The sequence below is a fragment of the Camelus dromedarius genome, chromosome 18 (assembly GCF_036321535.1).
Source record: "Camelus dromedarius isolate mCamDro1 chromosome 18, mCamDro1.pat, whole genome shotgun sequence".
Classification (NCBI taxonomy): domain Eukaryota; kingdom Metazoa; phylum Chordata; class Mammalia; order Artiodactyla; family Camelidae; genus Camelus; species Camelus dromedarius.
In genome coordinates, this window is record NC_087453.1 from 5,699,015 (window position 1) to 5,716,985 (window position 17,971).

Here is a 17,971-nt window from a genome sequence, read left to right on the forward strand (position 1 = left end):
TCTTTGATTATAGAAATAATGCAATCAGAATCAATGCTGTATGTTTTCACTGCATTTTCACAGGTATTTCCTTACCCAATGCCCACAACATCATCAAATAGTGTTCACTGTACAGGTAAGAAAACTGAGGCCAGGAGAAGTCAAGGGTCGTAGAGCTAATGAGCCAGAGAAGGAGAATTTGTTCTCTTTTCTTCTTTTTTCCAAATCTGAGGGGGCATTCCTTGGCACAACAGCTGCTTACCATGAAATGTTGTTTTCTTGTTTAATTATAAACCCTCCCAAACGTGGTCCTAATCCACAGACACTTGTCTGGATTCCATTAATAAAAGTGACCCCCATGTCATATTAGTTGCTCAGGAGGCTTATGAACTGCAAAGTCACACATTCACCCTGCAGTTCATCCATGTTCAACGTGCACTTACTGAGCGCCTGCCCTGTACCAAACATAATGCCCTAACACTCTTTGAGGCTTGCACACGCTGCGTGCTGTCTGCAGCCTAGATTAATACTACTAACATTTCTTATTTTGGACTGAGGTTCCCTATGTCACTTCCCTGAAGCATTTCTTCTTGATGCCACTATTAAAACTTTAGTTTGCAGTGTTTTCTGACAACCATGTAATCAGCCTCCTTGGTTAATATAAATAAATTATATCATTAGAACACTTTTTAAAAACTAACTGGTGATAATACCAATCTTAACAAATGAAACCAGATTCTATCCATTATATTTTTGACCTTTTCTCTCCATGAGAATAACCAGCATTCAATAGATATTATAAAATCTGAGTGTTAACACAGACAAAATGAATACATCCTGATAGAGTACACTATTGGTTGGCATCCAAAATACTGTAAAATATAAAAGGAATGCAAAGTAAACTATATTTCCTTTCCTTCTGCTTCAAATATCTGTCCGTAAACATTGGCACACACCGAGAACTTCATTGTGTCAGTTGCAATAATATAGAAAAATAATCTCAATTACTATACACTAGAAAGTTATGGTAACTAGTCTTTCAAATAAATCACCATGTGTCACAACTTGGCATAAACTCTGATCCTTATGAATAATTCACATTTCGTGCATTAATAATTCATGTCCTCTTTCTATTGGAATGCTCTCTAGCACAGAATGGATGTCTCTTATCAATTTTCTCAATTGACATGAGGCAGTAAATCTAAAATTAGAATGGAGGTTTTTTTTAATGCTCTTCTTAAAACTGTGATTCTCATTTTTATTGGCCCATCAGGTTATCAAAAACATAAAGTTCCTATTATTTATTGCCCTTTGCATGAGAGTCACCAGGTTAAGAACTCTAACAATAGTTCCCCTTGATGAGAATATTTGCTTAGCAGAAAAAGAAAAGCCTAGGAAACTCAGGAGGGGCTGAAAGGGTTGGTTCGTTCTGTTACTTATCTCCCTAATTATATACTTATATATGCCCAGTAACACGGGACATAATTGCTAAAACATGGTAACCAGCAAGGGGAAGAAAAGAAAGCAAAGGATCAAAACAAATCAGGCAAGAGTTTTGAATAATTACAGATACTCCCCCATCACCAGGTTTTCCTCCCTAGCTGTTTAACACTGTGAAGTTCCCTTCAGTAAAATTATCTGCCACATTAAAAAGTCCAAAGACCAAATAAGAGAAAGGTGCCTATGCTGCACATTTGTAGAGAAAGACATTCAGTGTATCACTGTATCTCCACCTCCACTGTGGCCATTCCACGTCATTACTGACATTATTATTTTTTTCAGACATTAGGAAAGTAAACTTTCTTTCCCCAACCCCCTCACCCAGAAGTGCACAGTAAGCAAAATCGCCAACAGCACTTGGCACCAGGCAATGAGAAACGGGGTAGTTTGAAATTTCGAAAAAAAAAAAAATCATTCCAGGATCCTCCCCCTCCTCAAGAATTTCTTTGCCATCATTCGAGCCCAGAATGAGTTCTCTCTGAAGTCCATCAATGAAAAGCAATGGGGAAAGGAGCAAAAGAGAGGGAGTTTTAAGAGAGGAGCCATCCGTGTGCAGACATCTGTCCCCCTGGAGGGCCCTCTGGTTCATTTATTCTTCCTTTCAGCACACATTCAGGCAACGGGCTCTTGCTCTGTGCCAGGTATTATGTTCCGCCCTAAGTAATCTTCCAGTGGGTTTCCAGTGTGTATTCCAGCAACAAATCCACTACCCAGGACCAGGGAACCTACCACCTTTGCCAACACCCTGGGCGGGTGGCTATCCAGACCCGAAGTCCGAAAGGACCTTTCACTTGGCAGAAATCTCTCCCTGAGGTCAGAGGGTCACCGGCCTTGTTCCCACTGAAAGCATCTGCCTTTTCTCAACCAGCTGATCCACCCCCTGGAAAAGTTAAGTTGGCGGCGAGTGGGAAGAGGGGCACCGGGGCCATCCTCCAGGCTCAGCACCCCCGCCCTGGTTTCTCTCCCATGGCTACCGAGAAATATTTATTTCCAGTAGATGGGCTCCAGTGGCTACTGAAGCCGAACACGCGGCCACCATCAGAAAGCCAAGTCATCCCAGAGATAAAGATAGATCTATGACATACCAAGCCCCGGCCTTACAGTGGCAGCCCCAAGAGATGTGGGTTTCGGCTGAGAAACCACAGCGCAATTCACCGGCGCGTTGCCGGCAATCTCCTTCCATCCTCCAGGGATGCTGGCTAAAGGATAAAGACAATTGAACCGGCGAACAGGGGAAAAAAAAAGGATCGATACTTACCCCTAGGCGTCTGCTGCGGATCCTCACGTACCCTTGCTTCACTATATCATTAAAATTGGAAGCCATCCCGGACAGCTGGTGACCCCCCTCACCCAAGCGCACGCACCCTAAGTGGCTTTGGGGAGGGTCGAGAGCGGGGTCCAGAGAAGGCTTTGGGGTGGCGGGAGGAGAAAGTCGAAAAGGTGAAGCTGCTAGGGCTGCGGCTCGGCGTGGCTTCAGAAGGCGCACATCACTTTCTCTGTCCCCCAAAGCCTGAAAGTGGGCGGCCGGCTTGCAGCCACTTTGGGGGAGCGCAGAGAGCGCGGCGCCGCGAGGCGAGGCTGGACCGCCGGCGTCAGCTGACTCATCAGCCAGCCTGCCAGGAGGAGGAGCGGCGGCTGCTCAGGGATCCAGCCCTGCCTCTTCCCGGGGCCCCGGAGGAGGAGGAGGAGGAAAAGAAGGAGGAAGGGGGTTGGGGGAGGGCGAGGAGGAGGAGGAGCCGCGCGGGTCCCGCGCCCGGCGGTGGCCACCCGCCTGCAGACCCACTGAAACGCGCTCACCCTCCACCTCCTCCCCTCCTCTCCCGCCCACCTGGCCCGACGCCCTTCCCCTGCCGACCCCTCCCCTCGTCCCAGACCCCGGCATGCCCCTACCCGCCCGCGCACCTCGCCGACACCCACCGAGATAACGCCGGGTCTCTTCTAGCTCCCGGCTTATTTCAGATGGAGAGGAAATTTCACTTTTTTCCCAGCCGCCGCCTACCCTTGCCTCTCCCTTCAGCCCCATCTCTTCCCTGGGAAGGACTGGCTTTTACCTCTGCCGCGCGTGTCTGGGGAGGTGGTGTTGCCATGGTTTGCCTTGACCTTGGCATATGAGGGTAGGGCTATTGTCATGGCTTAAGCTGCGTGCTTCCTCGGGTTTCCTTGACATCCTTGACCCAGCCCTCCGTGATATCATTTGCCACATTTTCCTTGTTTGAGCCTGTCTCTCCCGCCCGAATGTGAGTTTCCCAGGGGCTGACCCCTGGCCTCATTAATTCGTGTACCCCCAAAGCCTGGCCCAGAGCAGGTGCTGAATAAATTCTTAGTGCCAGGCACCTGCTAAGCCCTTTACATGGGCTTATTGAAGCCCTCCTGTATCATATGAGGTAACACCTCCCCCCACCTTATATGAATACCAGGACCATATTTATGCCTCCCTAGCCTGGCAATAGAGCTCATGTTCATAGCCATGACTGGATACTGCCTATAGAACAAGACAAAAGAGAAGTCAGATTTTTACATGCACCTGCCCCTGGCTGCACTACTTTCCTGAAACATGTTTGGGTTGATAACCACTAACATTTATAGGCACCAGGCATTAGGTATTGTGTTAATTCTGTTAAAGGAAATCATGAGATAGATACCATCATCCACATTTTATAGAAACCGAAGCTCAGAAGAATTAAGAGACTTGCCCCAGGTCCCACAGGAAGGGGGGTGGTGTGTGGCACCAGCTCTGCTGGTGAATACTGTCCTGTACCCCTTCTGAAGAGCAGATGTCATGGTGGAGGGAGGTTACTAGTGGTTTCCAAGGAAGATCTTTCTAATCACTTGCACTATCCACAAAGGCAAAGACGGCATCAGAAATTGACAATTCTTGTTCACTGGAGGTGACCAAACCGGGGCTGGGTGACATTTGGTCAGAGCTATTGAGAAGAGGATTCATTTATTTAGTGAATTGTTTGACCTGATGACATTCAAAGGTTTTTCAATTCTAAGTTTATATGAATCTTTCCTTTCTCACTGGGAACACTAGCTTTTAGTCACCTTGGTTTGATGGTTGTCAGTTAAAGAAGAGAATCACCCAAGAATGTGTCATAGGAGAACCGAGACTAAACTGGGACAATCAAAAAGCAAATATTCCGGCAGGGAGAACTCTTTTTGTTATATAGTAAACCATTAGCTCTGTCATCATGTTGTCATTCAAGGTAAATGATGTTTTAAGTTTAAATCTCTCACCAAAAGAGGATGAAACTGTTTTTAAAAATCATTTGGAGAGTTCTTTTTGAAGGCTTAGGACTTAAAAAAAAACTGTCCATGGTTGCCATGAAGTAGATGTGTACATGGAAGGCATTTATCTAACACGTCATTTGTAGAACAAACCCACAGTATCATAGAAACAAAGAATAAAGGAATTTAGGCATGAGGAGCTTGAAGTGAATGGCTCAAGATAACAGAAATAATTACTGACAAAAACTGAGACTGAGAAATCCATTCCTTGATAGTTAATGTTGAATTTAATCAACATCCATAAATAATTTAGCTAGAAGTTAGGAAACTAGAATCAAACTAGAAAATATCAAACCAGACGTGCAGAACTTTTTTTAATTGCAAGATTGAATCCAGCGTATGGTTTTGTTTGTTTGTTTTTGGTGAAGTCAAACTGATATACATGCAAAATACACTGTGTCATACTGTTCAGAGGACAGGCAATATTGTGTCCATTGTCTGTACAAGACACAACTGTTGCAAAGGGGGAAAGGAGTAATTCACAGATATACACAATATAAGCAGTGCTCATAGAGTCGCACAGTGCACAACTTGCATGACTGTGCACTGTCAAACACACAGTCACACACAATTTAGTTTTACCAGCGATCAAGTGTGATACACAAAAATGATTATTTCAATCCCTGCTTTTAACTCAATTTTTAACACTTGGAACTTCCTATTTGTCGTATCCACTTCTATTTGCTGCCTCAGCGTGCAAACTCCCTTCTTCCAGCAGTGATGACCACTGTCACTTGGAGTATACGTATCCCCTGCTCCCAGCACAAGTGTACAGCAGGTGCACTGCCTTCCTTCAGCTGTACTGATTGGTTTAGACATGGACACATGACCTAAGCTGGTGAATTAAAAGGTAATTACATTACTTCTGCTGAATGCTGGGGCAAAGATTCACACTGTGTTTGGCTGAAATGGAGTCTGGATGAACAGAGTCCAGGAGCTTGGGGAGTGAAGGCCACACAGAAGAAGCTGAGCCAAGAGATAAAGAGAAGCAAACCAAACCCCTCTAGTACTGTTGAACCCCCTTATCCAGCACCCCTGGAACCTCGTATGTTATAAAGGCATGTGAAGCTGGTGTAACAATTAGACCCCAAAATGCAATGACTTAGATTGGATAAAAGTCTATTTTACCTCACAATCCAGGTAAGCAGATAGGACGCTCAGTCCCATAAGTCATCCAGGGACCCAAGTTGGTGGGTCAGCTCTGGCCATGGTTTCCATCCCTGGGACTAGTTAACTGCCCCTCGCAGGAAGGAAGAAGAGCACATGGAGGGAAATTAGCCTCCAAATACAAATTTCATCCAGATATTTCAAACCTCTCTTTCTCTTGCATTCCGCTGACCAACAGGTTGTCACTTGGCCACTTCTGTCCCCAAGGGAGAATAGGGAATGTGGTCTCGGTTCTGGCATGGCTCTATTTCAGGGAGAACAAAACTGAATCGGTACTGGATGGGTCAGTTGGTGTTTTCTACCTCTCTGCGACCATTCATGGACTGTTTAGTTGCATAAGGTTAAAAAAAAAATTCCCCCTTTTGCTTAAACCAGCTCAGACTAAAGTTCTGTCACTTGTAATCAAAAGGGGTTCTGTTTAAGGCTCCATGGTATGATTTGAAACCTCAAGAATCTCAACTAAATTGTATACAGACACGCCTAGACGGCCCAGATTACTTGAGAAAATTCTAAGTGTTTTTGTGGCATTTTCTCATAAAGTTAGAGACAAAGGTGACAGTGACCTCAGGTCCAATCTGGTCCAAACTCTGTCATCTGGGAATTACTTCTCTCTCAACTCTGTGATTCTGGTGGAGTGGATGGAGATCACCACCAGCTCACCCACCACACGGTTGGACACCTGATCAAGTCTGGCCAATCAGAATGCACCATCTCTGACACAGGGATTGGCACAGAGATGGGCATGTGACCTAGAAGAGCCAATCAAAATCTCCTCTGAGGTTAACAGATGAAAACACTGAGATGCACAGCTGCATGGCCATATTGTTTCCAAAATGTGAGCCTAGTTGGGAATAAAGCCAAGAAAGGAGAAAATCAGATTAGAGGCAGAGCTAGAGATGCAATCATCCCTGAAGCCAGAACTACCTTTTCCACTTCTCAGCCACATGATCCACGTTTTCTGTTTTGTCTTATTTATCTGCACCCATTTGATGTGGGTTATAAGGAGCACACTCCCCAGGGCTGGGACTAGGATGAAGCACTTACAGAGCAAAATTTAAGGAGGCACTTGCTCTCAGGGCTGTGTGAGTGCTGAGCCTCCATTTGCAAGACCCTGAGGGTGAGTACTTCCTTAAATCGGACCTTCTAGGAGTTTCTTGTCTCCAGTCCCCACCCTGACTGCTGCCTTTCTTAGCTCAGACTGCTGTCTCAGAATATGTAGACTGTGTGGTTCAAATAACAGAGGTTCATTTCTCACAGTTTTAGAAGCTGGGAAGTCCAAGATTAAGTGCCTGCAGATTCCTCTTCCTGCTTGCAGGCAGCGGCCTTCTTGCTATGCTATCACATGCCAGAGAGACAGAGATGGCTCTGGTCTGTCTTTCACTTCTTAGAAGAGCACTAATCCTAGTTATGAGGGCCCCACCCTCATAACCTCTCTAAATCTAACTGCCTCCCAAAGAGCCCACCTCCAAAATACCACCCTGCTGAGGGTAGGGCTTCAATGTGTGAATTTGGGTGGAACACACACATTCAGCCCATATCACTACTCTTATTAAAAGCATATGAATTAAAACGAAAGGAGGATCAGTTCGCAGTGGATTACATATAGCAGTATTCTGTTTGGACATCTCGTTGTTATGAAACAAAACTATATCATGCACCGAAATAGAACTCTATAACCATAGCGTGGCAGGAATTAGCCCAAGGGTGGCCTAATGCAATATATTCAGAGCAGAAATCCACTCTATCAGCGGAGGGTATAGCTCAACGGTAGTGCACTTAGCATGCACGAGGTCCTGGGTTCAATCCCCAGAACCTCCATTTTAAAAATTAAATAAATAAATAAATAAGTCCAATTACCTCCCCCTGCAAAAATTAATTAAAAAAGAAAAAGAAGAAAAAATCCACTCTAGCTTGAAACACGAACAACTCATGCCTTGCTGTCTACATTCCATCCAGCCAATCACCATCATCATCACCATCATTCTCTGTAACAGGACAGAAAATGCAGAGGCTTCTGCACTTTCCCAGAGCAGGTGTCCAAGCTTCATCAAAGGCAGCTGTACTTTTACCAAGCACCACAAAGCACCAGGGCAGAGGCTGAAATGGCATGTGTCCAAAATCTTTACCCAAAATAACTTGAGCTCTGGCCCCGTTGCCTGCTGCTCTCAGTGGGAGCACCACAGAAACATATGCAGCCTTTTCTGGGCGGAGTAAGGCGGCGCCAATGAGAAGGATCCGGCTATCCCAGAGGACGGGGTTGTGGCTCCCTTCACCGGGCCTTAACCCGCTAAAGAAGGACGACCTGGGAGGTGACACCCAAGTCAGGCCTGCTTCCCTGCTTCCTTCCTGCGTTCACAGATCCTGACTGAGCACCTGCTATGAGCGCAGACTGTCACTCACACACACACCCCCGCCCCAGATAAACAAGGTCCAGGTCCTCCTGGGGCTTATCCCCCAGGAGAGAGAACAAACAAATGAGCAAATAAACAATTCAAATCACTGCAGATGGCGATAAGGAAGTGAGCTGAGTGCTATGTCGGGACTAGCCAGCAGCCCTACATCAGGGAACAGAGTCAGGGACGTCTTCTCTGAGGATGTGACATTTAAGCCAACAACAGGGAAGAGGCAGCTATGTGAAAGGTCAGGGGGACGGCTTTCCACCCAGAGAGAAGAGCGCTTGGAAAAGCCGGCGCGCAGGAAAGAGCTCGGCCAGTTCAGGCTGCTGAGGGGAGGAGGGTGTGTCTCAAGCCCAGGGAAGGAGGGAGCGGTGGGGAAGGCAGCCCCACAGGAAGGACGGGACCACCCAACCCACGCCCAGCAGCCACGGCGGGGGGACTGCATCCCACTCAGGAGGAGGAAACCATGACGGGATGGCTGGTTTAGATTTTTAAAATATTATTCTCTCTGATGAATGAAAAACGGATTAGAAGGGACTTGACCGGAAATGGTGAGACCGTATAAAAAATCTAGTTCTAAGGACTTTACCAAAAAATCTTTCGGAAAAGAGAAATAAAGCTTCCTGATGAGAATGTAAACTTACATCAACTGACACAACTGTTTTGGAGCATAAGTGACGCTATCTGTTAAAATTTTAACACTTTGATCATTGCTTATCCTAGGTCCTCAACAATCCCAGTTCCGGAAACGTATCCAAAGACACAAATATTTAGTTACAAGAATATTCACTGCAGTGTTGTTTATGATTATACATATATATATGCATTTTTTCACATGGAAGTGTGGGCATACATGCAGTCAGATTTCCAAAACAGTCGGATCGCTCAAATGTAATCATCCCCCATCAGACTTTGTTTATCAAGAAGTGCTTTCTCCAAGGCCGAATGAAAACTCCGAAGGGTTGCTGGCCTTTCTGATGACTCCAGGGTACTAAAGGTTCCCTTTCAGCTTAAGAACTACCTAACACCGACATCTTTCAATTTAGGGTTTATCCATCAGCCCAGTTCAGGACTGGGAGTGCGGTGAGGGAGGAGAATGGAGTCTGCACCGATTTTCTGCTCTGCCTCCTCTTCCATTAATAACTACAGGATTCAGGACCCCCCAGGAGTGGAGCCCAGAGGGAAAGGAGAGCCCAGAACAGAGTCTGCCTCGGGGTGGAGGCCCTCTGGGCTGTGGGCGTTTAAAAGTCTGCTCGTTCTCTCTTGGAGCTGTTGTGAGTTCCTCAGAGACATACCTGCTGAGAGCTCACCTTCCGTCCCTGCTCAGTTGGCCTCCCTTCACTCCCCAGTCCCCCAGATCCCAATGCTCCAAGCCTATGTTCTGTTCCCTTTGCCCTTCCAGGCAGTCCTCTTGATGGACTGATTCTGAGACAATCCCTGCCTGTTACCTCTGTGCGGGCAACTGGCTTGAGGGGAAACTCACCCAGCATTGCCCCAGTAATGAACGGTCAGCTCACTCCCAGGGCAGCCACCACTCTTATCGCTGCCCCACGTCAAGGCAACTAGTCGACTGCAGGCCTCTACCCGCAGATTACTAAGGAGTGGGTCACCACCAGTCCCTGTGTCCACCACACTCGTGAGGACTCAGGTCTCAGCCTTCTGTGTGAGTCTCTTGGAAACCCCTCCCTTGCTGTGAAGTAACGGAAGCTCCCCTTCCCTGCCCCATCGTGGGGTGGGGGGTAACTCTCTGCAAGGCGCCTTCCTTCTTTAATCTCTTGACACACAATGTCCTGTTGAGGCTGGAGGTATCTGATGAACTAATGCAGACCAAATGGTTTTGAACTACCCTTTCTGCACAGACAGCCCAGCACCTTGCTTTGGGATGTTTTCTAAAGGTACCACCGCCCCCTCGCCTGGCTTTGGGAGGCTTCCACTGAAATTGAGTCATCAGGAAAGGTCACATTTTATCATTCTGTTACAAATCCCTATCACGACCATTAAAACAGATGTAAAAGAGGTCCCTTCTAATTTGTTCTTTCAACAAACATGATAGGAGCCAGGCCTTCTAGGCACTGAAGGGTCAACGGAGAAGACAGATAAAGAGCAGACTCTGCCCTCATGGAGCTGACAGTCCAGTGGGAACACAAGATATTAATAAAATTCTCAAATCAGTGTAAAATTCTGCACCAAAGAAAGCGACATGATGTTAGGACAAGGAGAGAGAGCCCCTGTGGATGATGGGGGATGGAGAAATGTGGGGGCTGAGATGGGAAGGAGAAAGCGCTGTTACCTGGGGGAGGGGAGGGGGAGGGTGGGGGGGAGAGGACCCCGTGCTCATGTCCCAGACAGGGAAGCACACGGTACGTTCAGAGCAGAAAGCTCAGGGTGACTGGAACTTGGAGAATGAGAAGAGGATGGTGGGATAGGAGGCCAGAGGAGATGAAAGGGCATCTCATACACTAATTATAAGTGGTCTATGCAGTCTGGCCCTGTTTTTTTTTAAATTATAGATATAGATACTTAGATATATGTATACACACCAGGTCGAATAAATCTACACTAAAATATTAGCAGTGGCTATTATTTATGGGCAGAAGTAAAGTATTGAAGGTACTATTGTCTCCTGTGTGTTTTTCTAAAAATAAATTCCAAATGCAATTTAAAAAAATTGAATGACTCTTTCTGCACAGTGGACCTCACATCTTAAGTTTTATAACCAAGGACGCCAAAGCAAGCCTAAACTTCCAGTGAACTTGACTGGGATTCAAACTTTGGAGCCTTGGGATCAAGAGGGTTCTACCAAATGTTCAAGTTTCTTTTCTGATGAGAAGAGGCCTCCACTCTGCAGGCCAACGCCAAGCCAACCCAGGAAAATCTAGGCCCACACACGAGAAAAAGACCAGAGACAAGCACCCAGATGACAAAGGCATTGGCATTCAGAGAGCCCGTTTCCAAACGAAACGTGTGTCCAGCCGTTGTGGCAAGATTAGAAGTCAGTATTCCAGAGGTCTCCTCAGGGCCCTTTCCCTAGTTCACTGAGCGACTCTGGCCAGGCCCCGAATTCCTCCTGCCTCACAGCCCGATCTGGAAAACAGAGATAAATGGGACCAGCCTTATTGGTACAGTCTGTTGAGGTCCCCGGGTAAAATGTGCCAAGAGGGCAAAGTCTTGCGTTCAAAGTGTTCTGCCAATGCTAATTAATCCTCACAGCACCCCCAAGCCCTGTGATATTATCCACATTTCGCGGCTGAAGGACCTGAAGCAGAAAGAATAAATGACTCGTCCAGGGACACGGAAAGAAGCCTGCTCCGAGAAGGGGGATCAGCGCTCGACAGCACTGGCATCCGAAGAGGCGGCGTGGTAACTTCACTCAGAAAATACAACTAAACTGCACCTGGAACATTTCTATTTTGAAAACATAGTTCCTGTGTCGATGAATTATAAGGCAGCAAAAACCCCAGGCCCATTTACAATAAAATACGACAGACAGATCCCTATGCAATCTTAGGAACTCCTTTCTTGGACTGATGACTATAATTCGCTGCACACATCAATTTCACTTGTATCTCAATGGACAGAGCTTGGTCACGTGACCCTGGCTTCACAAAGGGAGAGGGGAGTGGGGAAATGTGGGTTTTATTCAAGGCAGCCAAGAGCCAGGCTAAGCACAGGGGTCTCGGGCAAAGGCAGAAGGGCTGCCTGGTTGGGGACTGGGTCAGGGAGAACCTGAGAGGAGGGACTGACCAGTTAGGGAGATGCTGGGCACAACGAGGCATCCTACCGTCCTGCTCTTAGCATGGTTAACAACAAAGTCACAGTCTTCCCAACACTATCCCCTCTAATATTTACAAATTATACCAGTTAGCATGTGTTTAGCTGAAAATAGCGTAAAGCTCAGACGCCAGAATCTCAGATCAAAGGCATTTATTGCTATAGTTCCTGAAATCTAAGATGCCATTAATTTTAAAGTACACGACCACTTGATGCACTAGTAAGGAAGAAAAATGATGACCAGCTTAACTTTTGGTGCCAATGACTAACTGCGAAAATTTTTAACAGCTTCATTGAGGTCATTGACATATGACAAACTGCACATACATAAAGCATAAAATGTTGTAAGTTTTGACAAAGGTTTACACCTGTGAAATCATCACCACCATCAAGGTAATAAATATACCCCCCCCCCCACCAAAGTTTCCTCATGTCCTGCTGTCTCATGCCACCATACAATAGTGGTAATCATTTTGTAACATATAAATGGACCAAACCAGCACTTATGTACCTTAAACTTATACAATGTTAGGTGTCAATTATATCTCAAGAAATCGGGGAAAACGTATTTTTCTATGCCTGTTACTACAGCCTGCCTTTTTCTTCTCTTCATTCTGTGGAGGCACGTACAGGTTGATACACTTAAACCTACCTAGTCATTACACTACTGAATCATATTCCATCCTATGACAATGATACATTTTATTTCTCCTTTCTCCATTGACAGACATTCAAATTATTTCTATTTTAGCCCATTACAAGCAACAGACATTAAATTGTTATGCCTAAAATATGAAGGGCCATCATCGTTCTAAAAAATATCTAAAATCACTGACAGCCATTGACACTCAATATCAGAATTCTTAAGGAATACAGGCGCTTGTGGGCTTTTTTTTTTTTTAATGAAATCAAATGATCAATAGATCTTCTAAGAAGCCAGTGCAATAAAAAAAAAAAAGTGTGCTTTGCAGAAGCTCGGCAGCAAGAATGAAAATAATATTTTTTTAAATACTTCTTTGATTTCCCTGGTAAGTTTCAAATGTGAACTCTCACATGGGTCTATTTAAATAACTGCAAACATGTAACTACGAATGATGGAAGCAAGGAGATGTAGGACAATGCATTAGTGTTTCAGCTGGAAAAAAGATAACATTTGGTTTTCCTTCTGAAGTAGCTTCGACAAGATTATGTTCCATTTGCACACAGAATAAAATCCACTGGTCTATGAAGTCAGACATGCCCCCAAGTCCTCATCCACCTCCCTGACGTCATCTGCCTCCTGCCTCTGCTCACCCCCCACCATCCACAAAAGTCTTCTTCCTGTTCCCAAAATACACCAAACTCATTCCCCCCTCAGCATCTTAGCATTCGCTCGTTCCTCTCTTTCGAAGCCTCTCCCTTCAGATTTTCACATGGCTGAACCCTTCTTGTCACTTAGGTCTCAGCTTGCATCACCTCCTCCAAGATGCCTTCCTTGATATCCAAATCCAAATTAGCTCCCTTCTTCCAACCAAGTCACTTGCCCTCATAAAACTCTGGGTTTTTTTTTTTCCCCCAAAGTACCACAAATTGAAATTACCTTGTTTCATGATGTGTTAAACTGTCTCCCATTTGTTCACAGTCTCCCATGGGAGTAAGGACCTTTCTAATTTGTCCACTGTGAGCCTCAGTGCCTAGTACGACCCCTAGCATCGTGAATGAATGAATGAATGAATGAACGAAGGCTATTATTTGATATTATGTCCTGAGATGCTGAACAAACAGTAGAAAACAATTAATTTCTGCATTGCCATCTCATGTACAGCTTCCTTCAGGGTGAGCCATTTATAGGTAAAGACCCCCCCTCCTTACCACATTGCTATAAATGAATGCGGTTAAACATCAATGGACAGTGCTCAAGATAGACCTGGTTCAGAAAGGTGCCACATATCAAAGAAAGAAATCTGGATAAATAAGTAACATCAACCAGCAGCTCTGGCCTTAGGGGTCAAACAGATTTGGTTTGAATTCCTCCTCCACCCTTTACTCTCTCTCTGAACCCGTGGTTCTCCACTGGAGGGATTCTGTCACCCAGGGAATATTTGTCTGGCGACATCTTGATTCTCGTAACTGTGTGTGGAGGGGAGCTACTTGCTTTTGTGGGAAGAGGTCAGGGATGCTATAGACACCCTCAATGCACAGGGCAGCCTCCCAACTAAGAATTATCCAGCCCCAAATGCCAATAGTGTGGAGGCTGGGAAACGCTGCTTTAAAGAATTACTTAATCTCTCCTGTACTCAGTTTTCTCAGGTGTAACTTGGCAACAAACAATATCAACCATGTAGGATTAGGAAAAAATATATTTAAGGCACTAAAAACTGGGTCTTGATTTAAAGTCTACAAATACATTTTGTTTTCATTATGAGCATCACATGTTATATTGCTTACTACTTGCTTCTATTTATTACTTATATAGGAAGGCATGTGGCTCCTTCTGTGACAGGTTTTTTGGTTTTTTTTTCTCTGTCTTTGAATCCTCAGTTCCCAACAGAGGGTCTGGTAGATGCCTTAACACATGTGGTCTAAATTATCTAAATTAAACATTGAATTATCTAAAACATCTTATACTTTGCTCTCATTTTGTCCTGCTCTCTCAACATTAGTCTGACCACTCCTATAAGTGCTGTCCCCTACATGTACAAGTTTCTTTTTAATTTCTTATTATCTTGCTGGCCTCTTAAGTCAAGGATTGAATTGGGTGACACAGACATTAATGATCTGGACCCTTACCTGGATTTGTCATCATCTTCCGCCTCCATCTCTCTGATTTACTAGAGGCAACACATGGGTCTTCTTGCTATTTCTTGACAAGCCAAGCAAGATCCTGCCTCATGGCCTTTGCACTTCCTCTGGCTAGAATGCTCTTCTCCCTGGATACCAACATGAGATCTTACATGTTCATTTTTTCTGGTTATGATGGGGTTGAGCATTGTCATAATTTTACGTTCTATTCATGTTTTCTGTGCAATGTGTGTTCATGTCTTTTGCCCATTTTTTTTTACATATTTTTGTTGTTATTTCTAGGAGTTTTTTCTTAATGTATTCCAGATAACAATTTTTTTGTTGGTCGTAAGTGTTACAAAAAGCCTTCTGGCCTGGAGTTGTCTTTTCTTTTTCTTCACGGTGTCTTTGAATCAACAGAAGTTTTAATTATCATTCGAGTCTAGTTATAGATCATTTCTTTTCATGGTTAGTCATTTTTGTGTCTTACGAAATCCTTCAGGATCCTAATGTCACACGTATTCTATATTTTTTCCCACAAGTTTTAGTTTTGTTTTTAACATTTACATCTTTAATTCAGTGTGAGTGTTTGTTTTACTGGGAGAGAGAGAGGTGCCTTGGAAGATTGGGATCTAATTTATTCATTTCCACGTGGAAACCACTGGAGTAGCCCTGCCCCACATCAGCCTACAACATCTCATCTGTCACAGATCTGACTTCCCCACCCGGGGCAGTTTCTGCGTATTCAATTTTATGCCTGTACCCACCCCCTTAGGGATTATAGCTTCCTACCATCTTTCCTCCTTCATCTAAGCCAGCTTCTTCTTGGGTTTTTTCCGCATTTTTTTGGTTTTGTTGGTTTTTTTTTTCAGGCCCTTTTCCTTTCACTCTATCCTAAACGCTGATGTTCCCTGGGGTTCAGTGAAGTCAAGTCCTCTCTTATTTTCTCATGCCACACCCATTCTTTAGGATCTCATTGCCATCTACAAGCATATACATCCCAAACACGTCTGACTTGTGGTTTGTCTCCCATGTGCCATGACCACGTATACAAAAACAGTAGACCACATACACCGAGTGCGTACTGTGTGCCAAGAACAATCCGGGAGCTTACTGTGCACTCACGGACCTGACCAACAGTCCAGTGTGGCAGGTGCAACAGTCACTGCCCGCAGCCTCCAGCAAGAAAGCTGTTGCGTACGGAGGCTAAGAAACTGGCTCAAGCTCTCAGAGCCAGCGAGTGTGGGGACGAAGGCTGTGAACTCGTGGACAGGACAGCACTCACACTCAGTCACCAGGTTCGCTGCTTCCTGGGCAGCTCTACCTACCTGTCCCCAGCACATCTCAAAATTCAGTGTGCCCCATGTCGACTGAAATAAAATGCACCACCTGAAAGTTGAGACTTATGTTTTACTGTTAATTGAAGAAAAGCAGACATCTCAAGTTCAGGAATTTAGAGCTTTTCTATGTAGGGGAAGGTGCAAAGGTCTGGACTCATTGAAATCATCCTTTTGATATGCACCTTAGCTACCCAGGGCCAGTCTCTTGTTCTTTCACATCCCTCTGGGAGTCCCGCTGGGGGCCGGGCTGCCTGCATGTCTGCATCCTGAGTCCCCCTACTCACTGTCAGTGCAGGGCAGCTGATGACATGATGGCCACAGCATGGCTTGCAATATTTTTCCATTCACATCCAACCTGAACTATTGCCAATGGGAGTTTTTCAGTGTCCTGAGAGGAACAGTGTGTGTGCACACGTGCGCACAAGTGAGCATGCATGTTCACAGGGAAAAAATGATACGGATGCTTGCTTTTTACTTATCTTGTTCATATTCAATTTATAAAATTCACCAATTTAGAGACCTAGATGCTTAAAAAAAAATGGGAGAAACTAGGTGCAGAGTACAGGCGACCTCTCTATATCTTTGGAACTTCATACAGATCTGTAAGTCTTTCAAAATAAAAAGTTTTTAAAAATCTGGTTGTTCTTTTTAACTTCAACTGTAAAAAAAAATTTGTATTGTATTTATTGGTTTTGCATAACATGACTTTCACTTCTAAGGACTCTTTGAATATTGCTTGGTTCATTTTCAAACTTAAATATCTTTTCACATTTTAAATTCTATTTATAAATTTAATCTATTTGATTTCCTTCTTTGGACTTTAACTATCTACTTAGCATATAGCATGTTCCCCAATACAAATATTTTTTATGAATTTAAAATGTGTAAGTACCATGAGCCTAAATAAAGTATCTCGATGCTTAGTAAAACTTAAATCATAAGCCCAAATCGAATTCTTCATTTGCTTTTTGTTTTGTTTTGTAGAGTTACAAAACTTTTACTTCAATAGACCAAATTCTTTTAAATTTTATAAGTAGATTACTAAAAAGACTAAATACAGGGGGAGGGTGTAGCTCAAGTGGTAGAGCACATGCTTAGCATACACAAGGTCCTGGGTTCCATCCGCAGTCCTTCTTTTAAAAATAATTAAGTAAGTAAACCTAATTACCCACCTCAAAAAAACCTAATATGTAACAAATTGTCAGTACTGTGGTTTTGATTCTGTTAAACCTGTTTTACTCAATTGTAAATCTTCCTGGCTTCCAGGAGGCATAGAATTTAGGAAAGTGAGAATCAGCTCAGTTTATGAAGGTGCTGAGATTCAGTGCTGAGATTCTGGTAACCATCAACTAACACAAAAACAACTTCATTCACATTCGAATTAGTTTTGGGGGGTTCCCGGTTCTGCGGGGCTTAAGGTTCCCAATGCCTGGGGCACTGAGGGACGGAGTCATCTCAACAATGCTTTTATTCATGGTGGACTCCACCCCAGAGCTGCTAAGTCACAGACCACAGAAGGTAAGACAAGGTGACCTGTCTGGTCACTTTGGCTGCACTTCTGGATTCAAGTTATAGTCAAGATCCCAGTTCTTCAATCTGCTCCCAGAAGTGTGCAGCCCCGCTCTGCTTGCACTCTTGACTGGAATTTGCATTTCTCCGGCCCTCGAGATGTGTCACAGTTTTCTGTCTAAGTCTCAATACCAGTGGGGTTGTCAGGATTCCTGAATTTCTGCATAATCTTTCCTTCCATGGAGCACACAAAGCTTGCTG

The 17,971-nt window shown here is 44.5% G+C and overlaps 1 protein-coding gene across 2 annotated transcripts in view; it reads right to left on the reverse strand.

The window, feature by feature from the left end:
• DOK5 (docking protein 5) overlaps window positions 1–3,078 on the reverse strand; it is a 127,480-nt gene extending 124,402 nt beyond the window's left edge. For both annotated transcript variants that reach the window (XR_010385006.1, XM_031433580.2), the window contains exon 1: window positions 2,738–3,078. Coding sequence is in view for 1 of the 2 variants with exons in the window: in XM_031433580.2 (XP_031289440.1) it covers window positions 2,738–2,803 (66 nt within the window). In the remaining variant the exon portion in view is untranslated. The remainder of the gene's footprint in view (window positions 1–2,737) is intronic.
• Between the last annotated feature and the right edge of the window lie 14,893 nt (window positions 3,079–17,971).